This window comes from Apostichopus japonicus, chromosome 12 (genome assembly GCF_037975245.1).
Source record: "Apostichopus japonicus isolate 1M-3 chromosome 12, ASM3797524v1, whole genome shotgun sequence".
NCBI lineage: Eukaryota > Metazoa > Echinodermata > Holothuroidea > Aspidochirotida > Stichopodidae > Apostichopus > Apostichopus japonicus.
The window spans coordinates 2084014-2104265 of NC_092572.1; the positions used below are offsets into that span (position 1 = coordinate 2084014).

General features: G+C 35.1%; 4 protein-coding genes across 5 annotated transcripts in view; 2 read left to right on the top strand and 2 right to left on the bottom strand.

The window, feature by feature from the left end:
* The window catches only part of LOC139977673 (uncharacterized), a 127547-nt gene that overhangs the window by 63321 nt on the left and 43974 nt on the right, over positions 1-20252 (bottom strand). The window lies entirely within an intron of this gene.
* Positions 1-20252, bottom strand: part of LOC139977682 (uncharacterized) — a 48941-nt gene that overhangs the window by 27625 nt on the left and 1064 nt on the right. For both annotated transcript variants that reach the window (XM_071987177.1, XM_071987178.1), the window contains exons 3-7: positions 19987-20047; positions 18203-19900; positions 17511-17683; positions 16984-17063; positions 15147-16752 (exon numbers count right to left, since the gene is read on the bottom strand). The gene's annotated coding sequence lies outside the window, so the exon portion shown is untranslated. The remainder of the gene's footprint in view (positions 1-15146; positions 16753-16983; positions 17064-17510; positions 17684-18202; positions 19901-19986; positions 20048-20252) is intronic.
* LOC139977688 (uncharacterized) overlaps positions 1-20252 on the top strand; it is a 151181-nt gene that overhangs the window by 5210 nt on the left and 125719 nt on the right. The window lies entirely within an intron of this gene.
* On the top strand, positions 488-4092 carry LOC139977704 (tyrosine-protein kinase TXK-like). The gene is made up of 5 exons (XM_071987220.1): positions 488-1548; positions 1823-1934; positions 2096-2192; positions 3595-3697; positions 3838-4092. The coding sequence occupies exons 1-5, from the start codon at positions 1528-1530 to the stop codon at positions 3874-3876; spliced, it is 372 nt and encodes a 123-aa protein (XP_071843321.1). The 5' UTR covers positions 488-1527; the 3' UTR covers positions 3877-4092.

Sequence of the window (20252 nt, forward strand, 5' to 3'; positions counted from 1 at the left end):
AAACATTTATTGTCGATACGTATTTTAATTAAAGGATACTAAAGGCGAATTGTTGACAATGTGTCGTTATTAATTTATTTCAGACGAGGCAACAATTGTCGACTATGCGACTCTCAAACTCCTTTCCGAGAGCTTGTCATCGTTTCAAATGGGCGAGGGATTTGTGAAACTTTTACATATATCGACTCAGACAAGTAAATATCTATAAATATATCCATTTTATTAATAAATTGAGTTTAATTTCCATACTCTATGTTTCTATGTCAATAGGTATATTATGAATATTATTTTAATGCTTTGCTTATACTTAAAACATTCATTATATAATTTGAACTTGTTTCTCTAGTTCCGTTTGGTTTCTTCTATGAGACGATGAAATGTGGAACTCTTCAAGACCACGTGATGAATCATTTCCGGAAAAAATCTCGTATTAATAAAACTATCAAGAGACGGCTATCTTATTTTTACCGACCCGTTTTGAAGGAATAACTCATTTTCGCAGTAAACATTGCACAAGCAATGCATTTTTAAGCTTCTCAAAAGGTACTTTACTATACTTCAGTGATTGACATTTTTTATAGCGTGTATTTTAACACACCAAAAGTGTGTAATGTTTGTTTATTCATTCGTGTTAAGCATCGTCGGGTCTGATTGACCCATGATCTTCAGCTGGCGATACATTAACATATGAATAATACACAGAAAAAGGAATATAAGTTACATAACAAGATCACATCTGTTTGTTATAACCCGGTCCATCTAGATACACTATCTGATTAAAACGAAGCAGATTAACTTGCGTTAAAACTCCAACGAAATGAAGTAAAAAGTCTAACGTTAGTAATTTTATCAGAAGATATTGAAGGCGTCGAAAAAGAACTATAAAACTAACCTTTACCCAAAAGAGGCAATGTTCAAATGTCCTGTTTCCTCTGACAGATACGCCTAAAATTACTCTTCTCCTACAACGTGGTAACCTTTCGAGACCATAGGTGGTTATTTTTATTTTAAAGTTTATATGCAAGGGTAACATTCTGAGATGAAATATATGTTTATTCAATGTTTTGTATGAATGAATAGGGTTAACCAATCGTTGATTGCAGTTCATTCGAGGGGTATAAACTACGGTCTCATTCATAGCTTGAGTTATACCAGGCCCAGTTAATAAGAATGTGCGATGTCGAATGCAGCCTCAGATGATTCCTGTCTATTAAGAAGAACCTAATTGCAAATGTAATGATGTGTCCTTATGTAATTCCGTTTAAAATTATCTCATATATGACAATATTTGACAATCTAAATGTTGTTATTAGAATATAATACATTGATCCTTTCAATATCATCTTTACGTGGTCCACAGTCACTAAGACGTTTTCTGATGTTTTAATACTCCTTCCATAACATAAACCAAATTTACATTTCTCTCGTAGTTTTGTCATCCAGCACTCTCTTTGAGGAAGGTACTTATGACGCCTCAAGGCTCCTACAAATTATACGATATTTATCCAAATAACCTATGTATGGAGAATGAAACATTTAATGAAAAAGGTAAGGCTATGACATTAAAACGCTTGCAAGTTAATTCAAAATACTTGTTATTCATACTTGTCACCACTCTTTAGCTATATATTCAATTCTTTAAATAATCTCTTATTTTGTCTACTATTTAGAGCTTGCTCGCACAAAGGAAAAAGAAATCAATAATTCAGTAGGTATTACGGTATACGCAGGAAATTTCACGTTTTGGGGATTGGCAAAGCATCCCTATTTTCCAATATTTTAGTTTCATAATATTATTATTATTAATCCATTGTGTATACAGAAAAATCCTCCTACGGCATGGATGGCTACAGAGATATTTCTTCTTGACAAGTATTTTCTCAAGAGTGATTCTTGGCACTTTTCCGTTTTCTTGTGGCAGCTTCTGTCGATAGGTAATATTTCATACGCTGAATTACTATAGGACCAACCAATTGAAGACTGTCAAATTTCAAATTTTGGGAGAGAAACGTATTTGTTTTCATATATTTTCATCTGAGAACACTGATTCATCATTCATTTGTTATTCTAATATGTGTTGAACTTTTCTTGCAAGGTAAAATACCGTTTGCTGGTATCTCCCAAGAAGATATCAAAGCGAAGGTTCTTGACGAGTTTATGTTATCGAGGCCGTACGTTTGTCCAAAAGATATGTAAGGAAGACGAATTTTTTTTACTAATTTCATTAAAAGAGTGTTAAGTTGTTACTTGCATGCAGAATACAATATACATAATAATGTTAACTGAAAATAACCGAAATGGATAAGGAATACAAATATCCTTCTTGTGAATAGTTAAACATACCTTATAATATAACGGGACAAATAACTATAGTTCTAAGTGCACGACTTGTTACTAGAGTTACAATTTGATGGTTCTTAACTGTAATTACCTTAATAGCTTAAAGTAGTTATGTGACTCCACTTAAATGTTTTTTTTTTAAACTAAGAAGACTAGCAAAGACATGTTCATGACATATATTTGTCCTATAACTCAGCATACTGAACGCATTTGTGTATTGTGTCAGTGAAGTACGTTTGTACAACAAAGATTTATTTGTTCAATTCCTGATGAAAAAGTGTTCAAACCATAGAAGTAGAACAAATACATAATAGTGTACTTATACGGTAGCTTACAGCATGATGTTACTCGATTTCCACGCATGTGAAAGTATGTCTGTTGATCGCCAAACAGGCGTGAAACTCAATTAACAACGTGCTGCAAGTTACCATATAGGTAATGTATACTAGATCCGGCTTTAGGGATCACAAATGATTGATATTGTTTGATCTCTAGAGTAAGGCAAAATATGTCACCAAAAACAGAACTAGTATTTTTCGATACAGGTGTCAAACGCCTACAGTGGAATTACGACCTTTCTTACCGGTTTCGAACCTCTAGACATACAATCAGCGTCCGTAGCCTAGCGGTTAGGGTGTCCGCGTACAGAGCGGGAGACCCGGGTTCGAATCCCGGTGGAGGCTGGGAATTTTTCACTGTTCTTGATTTTCCAACTCATTACGAATTTCATTTATATATATATATATATTTATATATATATAATTATTAGAGAACACCAGAGAAATAAGATATTATTCATAAGCTTTCTGTACAGTCATGGTTTATATATTTGGTTCTAATTCCATCCATGCAACTTACGCTTATCTAGCGTCATACGTTCGTTGTGTTACATTTTGGGCTTTTCATTCGACTTCTAAGTATTGCTGACGAAGGTCCCAGGAGGACCGAAAATTCCAATATATTTTCTTAAACTTAACTCCGTATTTGTCAATTATGAGTATTATCTTATTTCTCTGGTTTTCTCTAATAATATTTGAACAAATGAATGACGATATAGTTAAAAGCAACCAACATTGCTGAAGATAATTCTATATTGGAAATCACTTAATAACTCACTCGTATAAAATTCGTTTAATAAATTGCTCATTTTGTGAAGTTTGTAACAAACTAACAATCATCCTTACGTTTTTCTGTATTACATTGAAAGATATCAGTCCAATCGTGTACTAGCTTTCACTTCTTAACTTTCATCAGGTTTCGAGTTATGGTGTCTTGCTGGCAAAAGAACCACACCGTGCGACCTTCATGCATTGATATATTGAAAGCTATTCGATGTGAATATGAAAAGTTTCATGAGGTTAGTAAACCATATATAAGCAATATATCTTAGAACTTCCTTAGAAAAACATACTTATTACAATTAAATTAATCTTGAAGATTTAAAGATAATAAAAAATCGAGTTTAACTTAAATTGTTATATATATGTTCTCTTTCAGAAATATCAAGACTGTGATAACTCAGAAATCCCGGAGTGATTCTATGTCGATAGTTTAATCAGTGAATGGTGTTTCTATATCGAGGAGTCTTGACTTCCTCGTTTGAAGTTTCAAATTATCGTCAAATCTGATTCGGTAAAAAAAACCACCAGGGATTGAAATATTTACCAATTATAGCTACCTTCCGGGATAATCCGAGAAACCAGCAAAGCATACAAATAACGCGAGGGCTATTTTATTCTAGTAACGTGAAAAACAATAACGTGAACAAAAATATATATATATATACATATGTATATATATACATATATATATATGTATATATATGTATATATATATAAATGAAAATCGTAATGAGTTAGAAAATCAAGAACAGTGAAGAAACTTTCAGCCTCCACCGGGATTCGAACCACGGGCCTTCCGCTCTGTACGCGGACACCCTAACCACTACGCTAATTGTAGGGAGGTTCGAAACCGGTAAGGAAGGTCGTAATATATATATATATATATATATATATATATATATATATATATATATGACATGATATATGATATGATATATATGATATGATATATGATATGATATATATATGTTAATATATATAAATATATATGTCTATATATATATCTATATATATATATATATATATATATATATTTATTTATCAGTCAATCGATGGAAGGTATCTGTACTACATTAATCATTTAATTTTTCGGTTTGTTAACTGTATCAATCATAGAATTGTATGTAGGTATGTATTTTAGCCTTATTGGCTTATCAAAGCCGCAGGCTGATAGAAGCAGTGTCTTAGATACATATTTAACAACGTCCATGATTGTGAATTGTCAATTGTTAACAACTCTCTTACTGGACGACATACATTAATCTTGGAGTGACTCGAATAGTATCATTATATGAAGGTCATATGTGCAACAACCGACCTGCATCTGTGAAAGTGTTTATACAATAAGATTTGTTTCTAAGTATTACTAAATAATGTCAGAAGTAATGTGTATATTCGGAAGAAAGTCCCTTTTTGCAATGCAATAGAGAAGTAAGAGATTATCTTCACACACAGATTTAATACAGAGCAACCCCTTAAGTAACTTAAAAGAATCTAGTTTAAAGTATCACTAAGAGAGTATATATTTCTTAGATTTGTAAATAAATGATGATCATTTTGGAAATGGTTACGACTGGTCTACTTGTTAAATAATTATAAGTTGCATTCGTCGTTATTTGTCGTGCCAGTCATACGTTGATGATTGTCTAATAAGTATGATTAAGTGATAAACTGAAAGTGAAACAAGCCTTTTGTGAAAAATAAAAGTTCAATTGAAATGAGTACTCAAGTGACAATCATTGATAAGCCTATTGGAGCAGATACAACGTTAAACCTGAATTCTATAGAATACGGTTTTACTTTTTCTAGGTATTGAACTTCCAAAATAGAGAAGAGGAATTTCAACAAACTAAAAGTATTAGTTAAAGAGAGCAAAAATTATCTCACAAATCCTAGTTAATAATTTCCTGTTGTGAGATTCGAATGATCCTTATTTTGCAACGACGAGTTACTTTGCTCTTTAGTGGAAATGAACTTCCAAACCCTTGTTATCGTTAGATACTTTATTCAAGAAATCGACCTTTTTTCCGGGCAGATTCCGGCAGAAACTATTTGACTACCGCAAAATAGAACGCTTATTGAAATAGGCTATTCATTAATTAATGTATATAGCCTACTGTCGACTTAGCCTAACCAACTTGTTCATATCGTTCCTGACTGAACAACAGGAAACCTTTAATACCCTTTACCAAACATCATCGATATACTTGAGCAGCATAGGAAAATCATCGGTTCCTTTTTAACTTAACTGTAACTAGTATGTTTTATTAATAAAGATATCCCCAGTAGCATAGGCTAGACAACTTTTCCATTTCCCTAGCTAACAATTGAAAATTACATCCAATACTTAGTTGCCGTTATTAAACATAAAACCAAACCGAAGATGAAGAATGGGCTATATCGTTCTATCATGATTTAGTAAATCATCGTCAGATCACCATTGCAGTATTTCCTTCTAACACAAGTGTACAAGTATAATAACATAATTGTGTGTACTGACTGTACACATTCATTCGAAGTGTACTGGCTGTGTGTACATTGTATGTGCTTGCTGTGTTTACACTCCATTACAAAGCATCCTTAGAGACCAGTTAGTTGCACCAATGACTTTCTACAATAGGAGACCCTCCGTGGTTGCACTATTGCTTAACACTTTGTTTACACTTGATTCCACACAATAGATGCAGGCATATCTAGCTGAACATTCCCCTTTCCAAACTGCACTAGACTGGTTTAAATTTACACCCTAATTGGCTATGTATCAAAACTCACATGCTATTATTAATATGGTCACGTGCCTGTTACGTATGATAGGAATATAACGATTATTGTTTTACCTTAAACGGGGAAATGTTAGAGATGGATCAAACAAGCTCTCCCTCCACCCCCCCCCCCCATTCTCTCTCTTTTTGGCTGTCTGTCACTCTCGAGCATTATATGTCTCTTTATATATGTTTCTACCTATTTATTTTCACTACATATTATATATGAGTGTATCATATGAATGTATCAGAACTCATGTCAGCATGCATCTGTAGTATAATCAAAAAGGGTCCCTTTTAAGTTCTAATGCGAGTTTAGTGTTATTTTATCGATAGAAAAATAAAATAATACCAATATTAGAGACAGCAACACACATAGCTTCAAAGGCTCACTTCTTAGTTGTTTCTCAATGTCTAACACATGTAATACCCGCGAAATTGACTTTGCGAATTTTTGGACAATACTGTAGTGTACAGCATTGTTTAGAACGCAGGATTTTGCATATGGAAACCAATATTTTAGCAAAATTCTTCCAATTGCTTCCGTCCGGCAAACATTTCGAAGGAAACAAACCCCAAGTGCACTCACTCGCAGCTAGGCCTATGCAAAACAAGAAGATATTTCTTTTCAAAAACCACAACTTCCTCCAAAAGGAACCACAATTCCAATCCTTTGTACAGATAATTGAATTTTTTGGCAAACAAATCACAACAACCAACTGCAAGTACAGAGTTAACCACATTTCCATTACAGAGATTTTCATGCTAAAAATAGTCATTGGTGGTTTCCAAATTTCCTGCCTCGATTGGCTAATGGCCCTTACCATTATGTACAGGCATTCTTGAATCTATAAAACTCAACGAATACATGGGGTGTTGTTTAAAATAATACAACTACTTGTAAATATGGTAACTAGTCTACAGCAAACTTTCCGCCTTTAGAATTTGACAATAATTGTGTTGTTCTATACTATATAGTTACAACAACAAGTATTTTGCGTTCCTTTAGAGGTATTTTAAAGTGCATGTTTTTTTTTGAAAACTGTAGGAACATGATTTAACGTTTAAACTTTAAAAATACTAGTTACAATAATGTGTGTAGAGTTATAGACATTTTATGTGATGTATGACACTGTCCATTAATCATGTTGGGGCGCGGGAATTCTCTGGAAGTGAAAAATGTTTTCTGTAATCGTTTCCGATCATTCCTGGAAACGGATGGTAAGCTCAGTGTATACAGCACATACATTGCAGCAACATAGAAGAATATGCGGGTATGCTCACATGCACATTTTAGTATAGTACTGCACAGCATACGGTACACTTTGTACTCCAGCTAGCTTATCATACGTGCGTGCAGCCACCACGGTCTGTTGTGTACAACGTATACCATACTTTACGTAACCATTATTGCATATGTATTTCTAAGTATCCACATTCTGTTTTACTTATAACAAAACGTGCTAACTGCAGGTTAGCGATGCGAATGAATGGGCGTACAGCTAAAGTGTAGGATTTTCCCCTCATTACTGAACGTACCAAAATGCTCTTTATTTCTTACGTTGTTACTATCAGGAATTGGGCGATATCATCACTAACTATCACTATCATATTTTTTTTTTTTTTGGGTGGGGGGGGGTTGGAATATGATTTACAGAATAGGGATTTTCTGAGTTTTGTTCTAAGTTATGAACACTTACGGCAAATGCTAGTCATCTGTCGGAAAACCTTTGGCAATGTTTAAGGTTGTCCGACGTGATTTCTGGTCATCTTTGGACGACATGACGACTGTTATATTTGAGTCCTGGTGTGTTTCTTTACTATGCTTACTATTGTCTACAGACCTTACTGTTGCCTCCGTTCATTTATTGCTGGACCACAACTTGCCTCTTACGTTACCAAAGTAAGAATGTCCTTATACGTCAAACTCCACATTGAGAGGTGTTCCAACCTTTTCTTTGTGTTTGTTCCAACGGTATATTTAAACCACAGAGGTAACACAAGCATCCGTTTGCATTAAGCTTTTGGATTAATGATGTTTCGCCTTTTCTTGTTTTATTTTGGATGAAATGTTTTGCAATCGTTTATTTCTTCTATTAATATGTGTGAATATGATGTTCTGTTGCTATGGTTAGCGATATAATTTCAATATGCAGAAACAGCCAACTTACAACAATACCATATACCCATACATGTCGGATACATAAATTAAACAACGTTAGGCCTACTTAACAGCAACATAGCGAACGACAGCTTTACCGTACCTACAAACTACACATAACGTATCACAAAAGAGTAAAGTTTAACAAGGGAACTGCTTTGTATTTGATAGAAAAATGTTCTGCTAAAAATCATTCCCTTTTGGAGCAATTTGTACAAACAAAGGCTAATAAGTCTGTTTAGGTCGTAGTGTACTTTCTGCCACACTACAAAGCCACATACGAATTGCAAGTACTTCAGCAATAGCTGCTTGAAAACTACCTCCCTAGATTGTGTCACAGATACAAAGATAATACGATTTCAGTGTGACTATAGACTGCAATATATAGGGATCTACATTAATAGTTGGGAGTTATTACAAATAAATATATAAATATTTAAATATATATATATATATACATACGTGTGTGTGTATATATATATATATGTATATATATATACACACACATATATATATACACACATATATATATATATATATCTATATATATATATCTTTATATATATATATATATATCTATATATTATATATATATATATATATATATATATATATATATATATATATTGAACAAAGCATTAGACAACACGACGATCTACCACACTTTGGTCAGAAATATCATTGAAGTAAGAAGGTATTTAGAACGCTGTAGCTATTTCTAGATCTCATTTTCAGAGTTGAGAATTGATATTCGTATGTTTGTTGAATAAAGGGACATCATACCTCGCAAATTTCTACATCAAATTTGGGATGCATCAGTCGATACATATGCACTAAAGTCATAACCCTTTGGTAATGTTGGAGCCCAAAATGAAGATCTGGCTACAACTGAATGATAGTGCTTTGTTTATTTCATTTTCAATAGCATTTCTTTGGTACATTCAAACATTTAAATAACCAATATAAGCAGACTTGCAGTATTTTAGCACCTTTATTTCATAATCTTATATTATATGAGCGTATGTTCCCCAAACTACTTCTAGGACTATACGCAACCGAATAATATGCAATTGGAAAATGATAATTGGCTTGTTTGCCAACATTTGTTAAATCAAATGAACCGATTTAACCATCAAGCAAGGTCCATGACTGTTATGCATGCGAGGGAGGGTGAGGAGGGGAGAGTTTCTACGGCTTCTTTCATGATGCCATTAAATATTCGTACTACGCACCTATACCTGTCTTCAATAAATTTAACTTGTTCATTACTTTAGACAAAGAACAACGAAATTTTTGACTGGAACGAGATATGAGGCTGTGACCTGTGGATGACATATCCAGGGCTCTACAAACTGAGCTACACAGCGCTTTGTTCATGGAGATCCCTATATACACGTATGCTTTGTCAGCAGACACTGTATTTCCTGTATACTTATAACCCGTGATCATGCCCAGTTTCCTTCGATACACACTAGAAAGCGACCTGCAAGTAATTTCAAGATAACCTTGTCATTTTTATGGGTTTCAAAAAACATGTTTCTGCTATCACAGGCCTACACAAATTCTACCCAGTGAATGGATAAAACATTTCTATATCTAACAAGGGATATTGTATGTACTTTGACAACATATGGTATTATCAACCGTTTAATATAATGTTGTTGATACACGAAAACACCAGACAGTAACTGATCTTGAACAAACGATGCAAATCATGTAATATTTTAATTACTTTTTACGTAGCTGTGCTTTCTAGACTTGTATAACATAAAGTATAAAGGTCCCAGTATGTCAGTTACCTCAGGGTACATCTTGTATTATGGGACTTTGAAATATAATTAACCACACAAAGAGTACTTATATCAATTTCTTATTTACACAGAGAGGAAACACCGATAAATAATTTAAATTCTAGTCGTATAAGGTTGTAGCTGTAACGTCAAGGTAAAATATTGGATTAGATAATGAACAAACTCGACATCGGTACTGGGTCCCAACTTGAAAGAGAAGGTTTATAATATTGACAATAGTCTTTCTGTGAAATATTTAAACTGTGGAATGTTCAGTCAAAAGAAAACACGGAATCATTAATCGTGCTTTGACCAAACATGTTTGTGATTCGCACAAGTCAATGACGTTTCGGAGATGAATTCAGAGCATATCAATTGAATTAGGAAGAATGCTGACGCAGTGTCTTTGCAGTGTTAAACTGTGAAGCCTTCAGAAAAAGTGAGGACGCTTTGCGTTGTTCGGCAAAAAGGCAGATCATGTCTACGTCTTCATACATACATTGTTTAGTTGACCTTGAAATTAAATTTGAGAATGGTTAGAATCCTGAACCAATTTGAGCCCCCCCCCCCCCTGTCTCTACAGACTCTAGAAAGTGGGATGCAACTAAGTTGAACTTGTTATATCCGGAAAGTGTCATTCCCGGTATCAGATAGGCACATGGCAAACATTTTACTTGCTTGTATTATTTTATTGCTACACTCAGGTAGAGTCATAGTTGTATCTGGAAGATGCCGTGAAAAAGCAACACCCCCCCCCCCTCCTCCTTCCCAAACACACCTACTTTTGTTACTTGTATTTTATTCTGGGCATGTAGTTACAAATTAAGTGGTAGTTTATGTAGGATAACAGATCCAACCTTATGAAGTGAGAGTGCAAAAAGTTTGATGCATGTCAACATTCAGTCAAAGTCATCAAAGGATGAAGTTTTAGCACGAGGAATGGCGTGGGTGGGTCATTTTGCCTACAAAGCTTTGTCCGAAAATGGTTAGTGAATATCATTAGGCCTCAAAATTATAGTTGAGTAAATTTAGGTAACTAGTCTAAAACGTTTTTGTCCAGAGCATACCTGGCTAGGCCGAGTAGACATTGGTCTACCTTAAAAACTCAGTATACTGGCTAGGCCTATATTGCTCATGCCATTTTGCAACATTTACAGTGTTGGGAATATGTTACAAATAGAGGATGTTTTTGAATATTTGTACTATTCTAGAAATGTTAGTAGACTGAAATATTCTAGGCTTAATTTATTGCCTAGGTTAATATAAGATAGACCAAGGGCAAGGTTACGTACATGGTCCTAGGCCTAAAATAGCCTAAGCCTACTTTCCTAGTAGTGAATTGTGATAAGACCATGACATCATACACATCATCCATGTAATTAAGGCAAGTGAATATAATGATGTGGTGTGTTGTCATTAGGCTTTAGTTATACCGCATCCGAAAGGACAGCAGTAGCCGGTCTAGGGGCCAAGGCTAACTATAACCAGGGTCCACTAAATAACGATACAACAGCTGAGGAGACGACACTATGAAAGTTATTAGATACCTATATAATTGATTTTACTACCGCGTCCTAAGAATTTCTTGTGAAAGTGCAGTCCACTGCCATATTTTGTATATTTTCGAACCCAAATACGGCACACGATATCACCATTTTGATTGATTTATGCCAACGTTATCACTTTAGTTATGTCGAAGACGTAATGTTTGTAATAGGTGCTGGTACTCTTTTACCGTACAACCAAACCGCTGTGACTACATGTATTATAGCATTATTGCAATGATGCATGCCTGAGTACATTCCCTTTCCATATGCTCACTTTCCAGATGCTCATGACTATTATGTGATATGGTAAATGTACAATTCAGTGAAACAAGAACAAGACAAATTTCATGTTGACACCTATTAGGGCATATGGTGTTGCTTAAAGTACATTGCATTTCTAATCTTAAGAAGAAGTTTACTACAAAATTTGTCCCTTGTACTCAAATTCAGTGTTTCAGTTTCAGCTAACCTGCCACGCCCAGCATCCCACTCCACACTACAATGACGTGATCGACAAGAGAAAAGCTGCTACCAGATGTCAACCAGTTTATAGCAGCTCAGTGGAAATGTTTATTGTTGTCTGAGATAATTAGGAAGTTGAACAGTACTGACACGGATCAGGCGGTGACCATGAACAATATGTTATGAAAGGCGAGTTGTTAAAACTTTTTGATAAGAATTTGATGAGTATCATTGTTTTCCCACAAGAACTTGTTCATAGGGTGATCACACACTTACATTGTGCATCAAACTTGCTCACATCTGGGGGCAAGGCAGACAATTTATAAACTATGTGGGAACTATTGGTGGAAGAATGAGGTGTCAAGTATAAGCTTTCATCAAGAGGTTTTGGATTTGCCATTTTCACAAATCAGTCTTCCAAAAACCGTGGGTCACATGTTGTCCACCAGTAGAACTTATCCACGAGAGATTGTGGCGATGGATTAACTGGGGCAATTTCCAGAGAGCAAAGAAATAAATGTCACATAATGTGTATATATTGATGTTGACTGATCACTTTTCAAAATTTTCCAGGTTATATTTATAGAAGATAGCATCCGGTTCAGCTTTGGATTGTGTTCTTAGACAGATGTTTTGCACATTGGGAGCGTGTCAAAATTTGGTCTCAGATAAAATACCACATCAGGTGTGAATGGATGTTGCTGCATTATGCATTTTATGTGTTGTCAAGAGAGTGTTCACAGTTCCCTATCACCCACAGTAGAATGAGGTGGAGAGAATGAATCGTTACTTGTTGTCCATGTTTTATTGTTTTGTATAGAAACTGATCATTTGCATTTAAATACACATGTGGTGGAATTCATATTTGCGATAAATTCTTATAAACATTATGCCACAGGATATTCCCCATTTGAGTTGTTTCTATGACGTTAGCTTCTGGGACCAGTGGAGTGTCTGGATCAATACTCACAAGTGGAATTAGTGACAGGACAGGCATGTGCAAAACTGCAATAAAACCAGGGACTAAGCATAGGATATGGTGTTGCTTAAAGCACATCTCATTTCTAATCTTAGGAAGAAGTTTGCTGCAAAACATGCCCCTAAAATGGCGAGGGTCGAGTTACTTCTTTACTTACTTCCATTAATTTTGAAATAAGGGGCAGATGTAGATGTCACTGATACCGTGGCTACTTGTGTGTTGTAACGATGTATGCCCGAGTACATTACCATTCCATGTGTTCACTACTAATATGTGATAGGGACATAGCATGTAGCATCATGAGAGTGAATGTAAATGCAGTCAATTAACCAAAGACCTCCTTCCTGCTAAGTTGTTTAGTATTGTATTCAAGTGAAGAGTTTCAGCTACAGGTAGCTTGCCGCCCCAACCTGCACCTCCACTCTACATGACCAGCGGCATCAGTATATATCGCATGTCGTCATTCCTCCTATTTCAATCTCTATGATTCAGAGTCAAATCTTCCCAAATAAAAATTACTCCAAATTAAAGAACACCTCTATTACGTTATTACAGGGAAGCATTTGAGTGGAAGGACCACTTTACGACTTGACACTGTTAGAACTATAAATGAGTTTCGATGTAAGACGTTTGAACGGTCTGTTTTGTTGAAGAAGACTTCTTAGCAATATCGGTACATGGTCACCACAAAATCTATGTCGGTATAACATTTGAAGGATCTTTTAATCTAAAGTGATTCCTTTTTAATAGATTTTACTTGAGCTACGATTAAAATGATAAAATTGCGACACAGCCGCAAGCTATGAACGTTTAAAACAATGTTAACAAATTTCCTTTCCGTTCCAGACCGCCTTAACATGAAGATACGTCAACTGCACCAACTATATATATATATATAAGGTATGCGACGTTCATATTATATTTCGTAAAACTGGGTCAATGCAAAGAGAATTTACATACTACACATAGGCCATGTAATTTACACAGACCTAGCTGTGAACATATGTGAATTGTGAACAAAATGTATACGTCAAAAGTGTACCGTAGGACTACCTGCGCTGAGTTGAAACCTTTAGACAGAAGGTAATAAATGTTAAACTTGAGCCACAAACCAGGAAAAATAAACAAAAATGGTTGACAATTTGCAAAATAAAGAATAAGCAACTGGTTGTAGTTAACACAGGATATTATAAAAAGCAGAGAAAATGCTGAAAAAATAATATTTTTCTCGATCCCTTTAAAATGAGAACAAATTGGTGGCTATGTTGGCAATTTTGAAACAGACCGGCTAATTGACCACCATGCCACGTGCTGGTTCATTTATATGTAGGATTTGTCCACTTCCCTTAGAAAGGTGGACAACAACATATTTATCATCAAACCATGCTTTACATCAAGTCAAATTGTCCAAATCATATCACTGGAAGGTATTATTTGGCCAGTTACACATAAAACATATGCGTTTAACAATTAAGTTCACTTTATTACTGAAACGATCAAAGAAACATTAGTTCGTGCTACCGTACAAGTAGTGCTATATTTCCCTCAGAAAGATATTGAAAACACATGTTTAAAAATGAACGTTGTCGGTGATTTGCGGTCATATTCAGTTATTAAAAGTTTAGAAATATGATAGTTAACCTACGAAGACAGAGGTCTTTTTCATGAACAAAGATATCGAAGCAGCCGTAGTATGTGCAAGAGTTGCTAACGTAATTCATAGTCACGTCCTCAGCGTGACCTGCTATAACGATATGTAGCTTTGAATGTGACGTCATGTGATCACGCGGACTGGTCTCGCCCAGAAAAAAATGTCGGTTCGCCAACCAGAGTAGTCTATGTGTAGTATGCGCACTAACAGAGACACAAACTATGAAGCCAATATACCGTAAATAATAGACAAATATGGTTCAGAACGTTGAATTAATAAAGTAGAACGAAACATATGATAACATAGCCATGTCCTTCTTACATATATCCTCACCTTATTGTAAACAGCTGTGTTTGGTATTCTTCTTATCTTAGGTTGATTAAACCGAGTAGAAACTGGATTCCGATCAACTGTAACTTTCGGTTGTTACTGTAGGTACTAATGTGCAATGTACACGCTCGTTATATATAGAATTGGGTAATTCCAGCTACGTCATTGTGAATTCCAACTTAAAAGAAGTACATACATGTCAGTTGTTATACCTATAAATAGGTATTATATTCCATTTCTATGCTGAACGAAGGAATGAATACAGCGGTCCGTATGGTAAATTTGCTAATACAGCAATCGTCACAATCATCAAAAGGTGGATATGTACAATACAATGAAATATAGCTCTTTTGTTAGAAATGAAACAAATTTGGCTATGAAACATTTTATTTTGTATTCCAAAGAGGCCATAGCCACGTATACTTCGGATGTCAGTATTTGCTGGGTGGAGTTTTCTCATTTGTCAGACAGTGGCACTAGCGAGAGGGGGTGGGGTAAACAGTCAAACGTCTTGCCCCTGCTTGCCCCCACCACCCAAATGACATTGGTAGGTTAAACTTAAAATGAGTGGTCGAGGGCGAAACTTGCCCCAGTACTCGAACTCTTTAACCCCCTCACTCCCCCCCCCCCCCGATGAAAATATCGATAACAATGGAATAGTTACTAGATTCGCTTCGAGATTCGAAGCAATAGCCTACCACCCATATCATTGACCATAGAGAATATTTCTCTACTATTGTTAAACTGGCGATTACATAATGTAACTACAATATACAATATGGAGGATAATTGTCTGACTTGTTCCCTTACAATAGCAATAACAATGTAACCAGAAAATATTCTATTCGACCTCTTTCGGGTAAGGAGGCTTTCGTTGGTTGTTATTCAGTTATTATTATATCTAGAATTTCATTGTTTCTCTGCAGGCCGGAGTTTATAGTCACCCGGTTTGGATATCATTGTGCCCAGCTTAATCCATTTGACTGCCGGGGAGATAGTGTCCCTACAGCCAATTAAACGTATACCTTGTTTTCATTCCGCATAATAATCTGTCCTATATATGTGTCGTTCTCACCCCCCCCCCCAAGGGTGAATAATACGTAGACATATATTCTTTCGGTATTTTGAAAATGTTTCCGAGTAATGCTTCCAAAGTAACTATAGGATCTTTGTCGATTGCATAAGGGAACTTTTGAAATATTACGATAAAGGAATTAAGTCAAATAATTAATACAAATTGACTTTCTCAACTTCCATGAGAGTCTATTCAAAAATTGAAGTTCGCATAGCTGCAGATTGCTAGAATTTTCTCATTTTCAGAGGCGTAGAAATGGGCGGTTCATTGAAGTATTACTCCAGATGCACAGGGTGCCCTAATAGTTGGCAACAATAGTGTGAACCAGTGGATCAGTCAAGTAAAATCGCCAGACAGAACCTTGAGGATTTTAATTGATGACTTATGATAAAACCGTTAGTCAAATACAGTGTTTCGGGATGAAAGGTCATGTGACGTCATCTTGAGCCTGATCTGCATGGACTTGTATTGCATTCCATTTCCCCTCACTAGTGTCAAGCTCTAAAATGTTTCCGTCGCTTTCTTTTCTCTCAACTGTAGAAAACAGATAAAAACAAAACATTTCTTTTATAGAATAATTAGGCGGTCCTTGGAATTGCTGCATTTTCAATGGTCCAGTTTGCAGATAAAGAATGTGTTATCATTTACTTTGCAGTCAACTAAAGTAGTTCAGAATTCAAGATAGGAATCACGAATACGTTAAGATTAGGTAAAGACCATTTGTATGGTTCATATTATACACTTGAAGAAGAAAAGTTAACTTACTCTTGGTATTTTTCTCCTGAACAAGAGATTTCAACTCTTCAAAGATTCCAATAGCATCTGGAAGCTGACATTGAACAAACCTTTAAAGACAATGATATAATTACCTAGTGCATATAATATGTCATGAGGATGCTCATTTGTTTTAAATATTCCTAACAAAATCAAATTTAAACAATAATAATTTTGATTGCATGGTGTTGTGTAATCTGATCCCGTTCTCGAATCTATCGGAAAAGAAAACCCACACCCAGAATGAATTTTCATTTCGTGAAATGTTAAGAGCTTATTCTGACAGTCACCGGTATGTGAGGAACTGTATTCTGACTATCCTGCTCATCGACTACACCCTTTTCCCACCCCCCCCCCTCCCCTCACCTTCGACAACTCTTAACACTTCTTCAAAGTAGTTGGTTCTTTGAAAACAAGTGATCTTCAGAATTCAAACCAACTTGACACTTAGGAATTGCTTATTCAACGATCGGGATAACTACAATATAAAGACATACGTATAAGTATGGAATACTTACTGCACCGTTAGGAAACAATGGACTTCCTTAGACGCCCAGGAGACGATGGATAACAAATCCTCTCCAGAAAGATGTCGTTTGGCTATAACTAGCCTATCAAGTGATGGCAAACTGCAGCTTGTCAGATATACCAAGGAGCAATCTTCATCGACAAGAACGGTCCCATTCGTTAACTGAAGCAAAAAGTAATTTTAAAAGTAAATTATTCATTGATATGCTAATTATTGTGTTTAGTAAAATTCTAGATTTAATATTACCATATTTCTTTAGACCAATTTATACTTTTTGAATGTATATGTTTCCATGGATGTATGTTATCATTAATTCTAGTTTAGATATAAACCTTTTAGTTCCTATGTAATGATAAACAAAGTAAATATACTTTGCTAATACTATGATTACCTTTATATCCATGCAGAAATTGTAAATTGAATACATATTCTATGAGACAGGACAAAGTAAATTATTAATTACAAAGACTAACATAACCGAAGCTTATATTGTGTGATGTTGAATGTCTCGGGCAGAACAGATTCACTTTCGGTGCATTACTGGCAAGTGATTAAAGGAGTGTATCACTCTTACTGATAAATCCGCAACAAATTAGCTTTGTTATATATGGAATATCCTTGATCAGTAATAGAAGAGTATAATTATTGATGTAAACATACTGTAATAAATATTTGGTTTACCTGTCTCTCCCCACGGTTGTTTAAGTATGCGGATAGCGCAATCTGATGATATCTGGACTTGAAATCATTTAATTTGAAGCTTAACGTTGTGTCGTTTACATTGATTGGTCCATCTAGTGACGTCATGTCGTGTACCTCGTACAAGTAAACAATGGCGGTAGTCCACATTTTTCTCAGATTGAGTTCTTCAAACACATTATCAATCAATATATCCGTTGCACTGATAAAGTTGACAAATATCTCAAGCTCGTCGTCCGTATACTGTTGAAGAACTTCGCGAACGTTTGCTCTTTCTGACAGAAATTTGCCAACACAGTAGCCCATAATGAAGCGATGGCGATATTTAATCAGATACGATAACGTATTTCGATTACTTTCTGATCCGGTTTGCTCTCCAGATAGACATTCTTTTCGTACTTGTAATATACCAATTTGTACTGCTACCTGTAGATCTACTTTGCCCAATGGAATCCTCCCACTTATCGACTTCTTGATTTTCACAAAGTAGTCTATTTTCGCAGGCAAATTTACCTAATTTTGAAATGATATTCCATATGGAATCGACAGAATTGCTGTCTACCTTAAAAAGATACCTCTATATAAGAGCATTAATACAAAGTTGTGTTAAGTGTGTAACTTTTTGAATGTCTTCTGCATGACCAGCCACGTCCATCAAATTTGCCATCTTCGTGTGAACAATGGCCGTAAGCCAAAATGGCGTCTTACAGAACTCTTCAAGAATTTCATGATTTCTTAGAAAGCGTTTAACATTGTTTATATGTTCATTGTTTGTTGTACTCAATATTGCAACATCATTTACTCTCTTATAAGATTCGTCGTCTTTCGTTTGTGGGTATGTTTGGCGACTACTTTGTGTTAGGTCTATCGTTGTCTCATCGGAATCCTCATTAACCAGAGGTTGATTCTCCATTACTTCTGAAGTTATTTCTTGTCTTGCATCTGAGAAGTTCTTTGGTTTACGACGGTCAAAATAATCAAACGTCTTCTCAATGTATTGGGTAGTATTGTGTTCACTGAAACCTCTTAGTTTTATTTTAAAGTATGGTGGAGGAAATAATGTTTCATCAATATAATCTCCATCAATAGCTACTAACACATTTACATTAACTAACTTCGTCACAAAATTTCTTTTCAGTAAATCATAAGTTGTTAAACGTTCATGTCTTTGATCAAGATCACTTGAGTGTCCTGTGACATCAGCATGATTAGCTGATGTATAAGTTCTAATATCAAACAAAAACATACATGGTTCCTTTCGAATAATCTTATGTATTTCCTCTTTTGATAATCGGTTTTCTTCCGACATCATATTGTGGATTAAATCTTCTATGGGAACTCCCATTTCTACATCTGTCAGCTCCAAGTAGAACACAAGAAGCGTTTTATTGATTTCCTTCCTCCATTGATCCACAAACTTGTAAATTAACGTTGATTTTCCATAACCTGTCTCACCAGTAAGCAATACACTTGGCTTAAGACTTAATACTGCTTGTGTGAAACATTTATCACTTGATACAGTAAATTCTTTGCCATCTTCGGAAGTGACCAAACATATGCAGTCTGTATGAAGTTTTTCGGCATCGACATCTTCGTTGCATGGAAATAATTTCAGTACACTGTATTTCTTGTAAGAATCCTCCAGGAAGTTGACAAACCCTTGAAGGTTCAAGTCTCGCTCTATAACAGAAATCACAACAATATAGACAATCAATCAAGGTTATGATTCGTTATAAAACAGAAAATGTATTCAACATGATACTCACTGTTTAAAGGTCTCTTTTCCTTAATCGTAACGTATGTTGTTGCTTCTCCAAGTAGACGCCCCTGGAAAAAAAGAATAACGCAATGGTGATAAGGTAGTGAAAGCTTTCCTAACGCTCATCGCATGATTTTTCAGGTATCAGTTGAATTGATATTAACGTTTTAGATTCATAATTGGGACAATGAAAAATAAAAAGTTAAACGAAAAAAAATTCCACTCTCTACATCAGGTCTGACAGCAAGTCAATGAAAGGATTTATTTTTAATT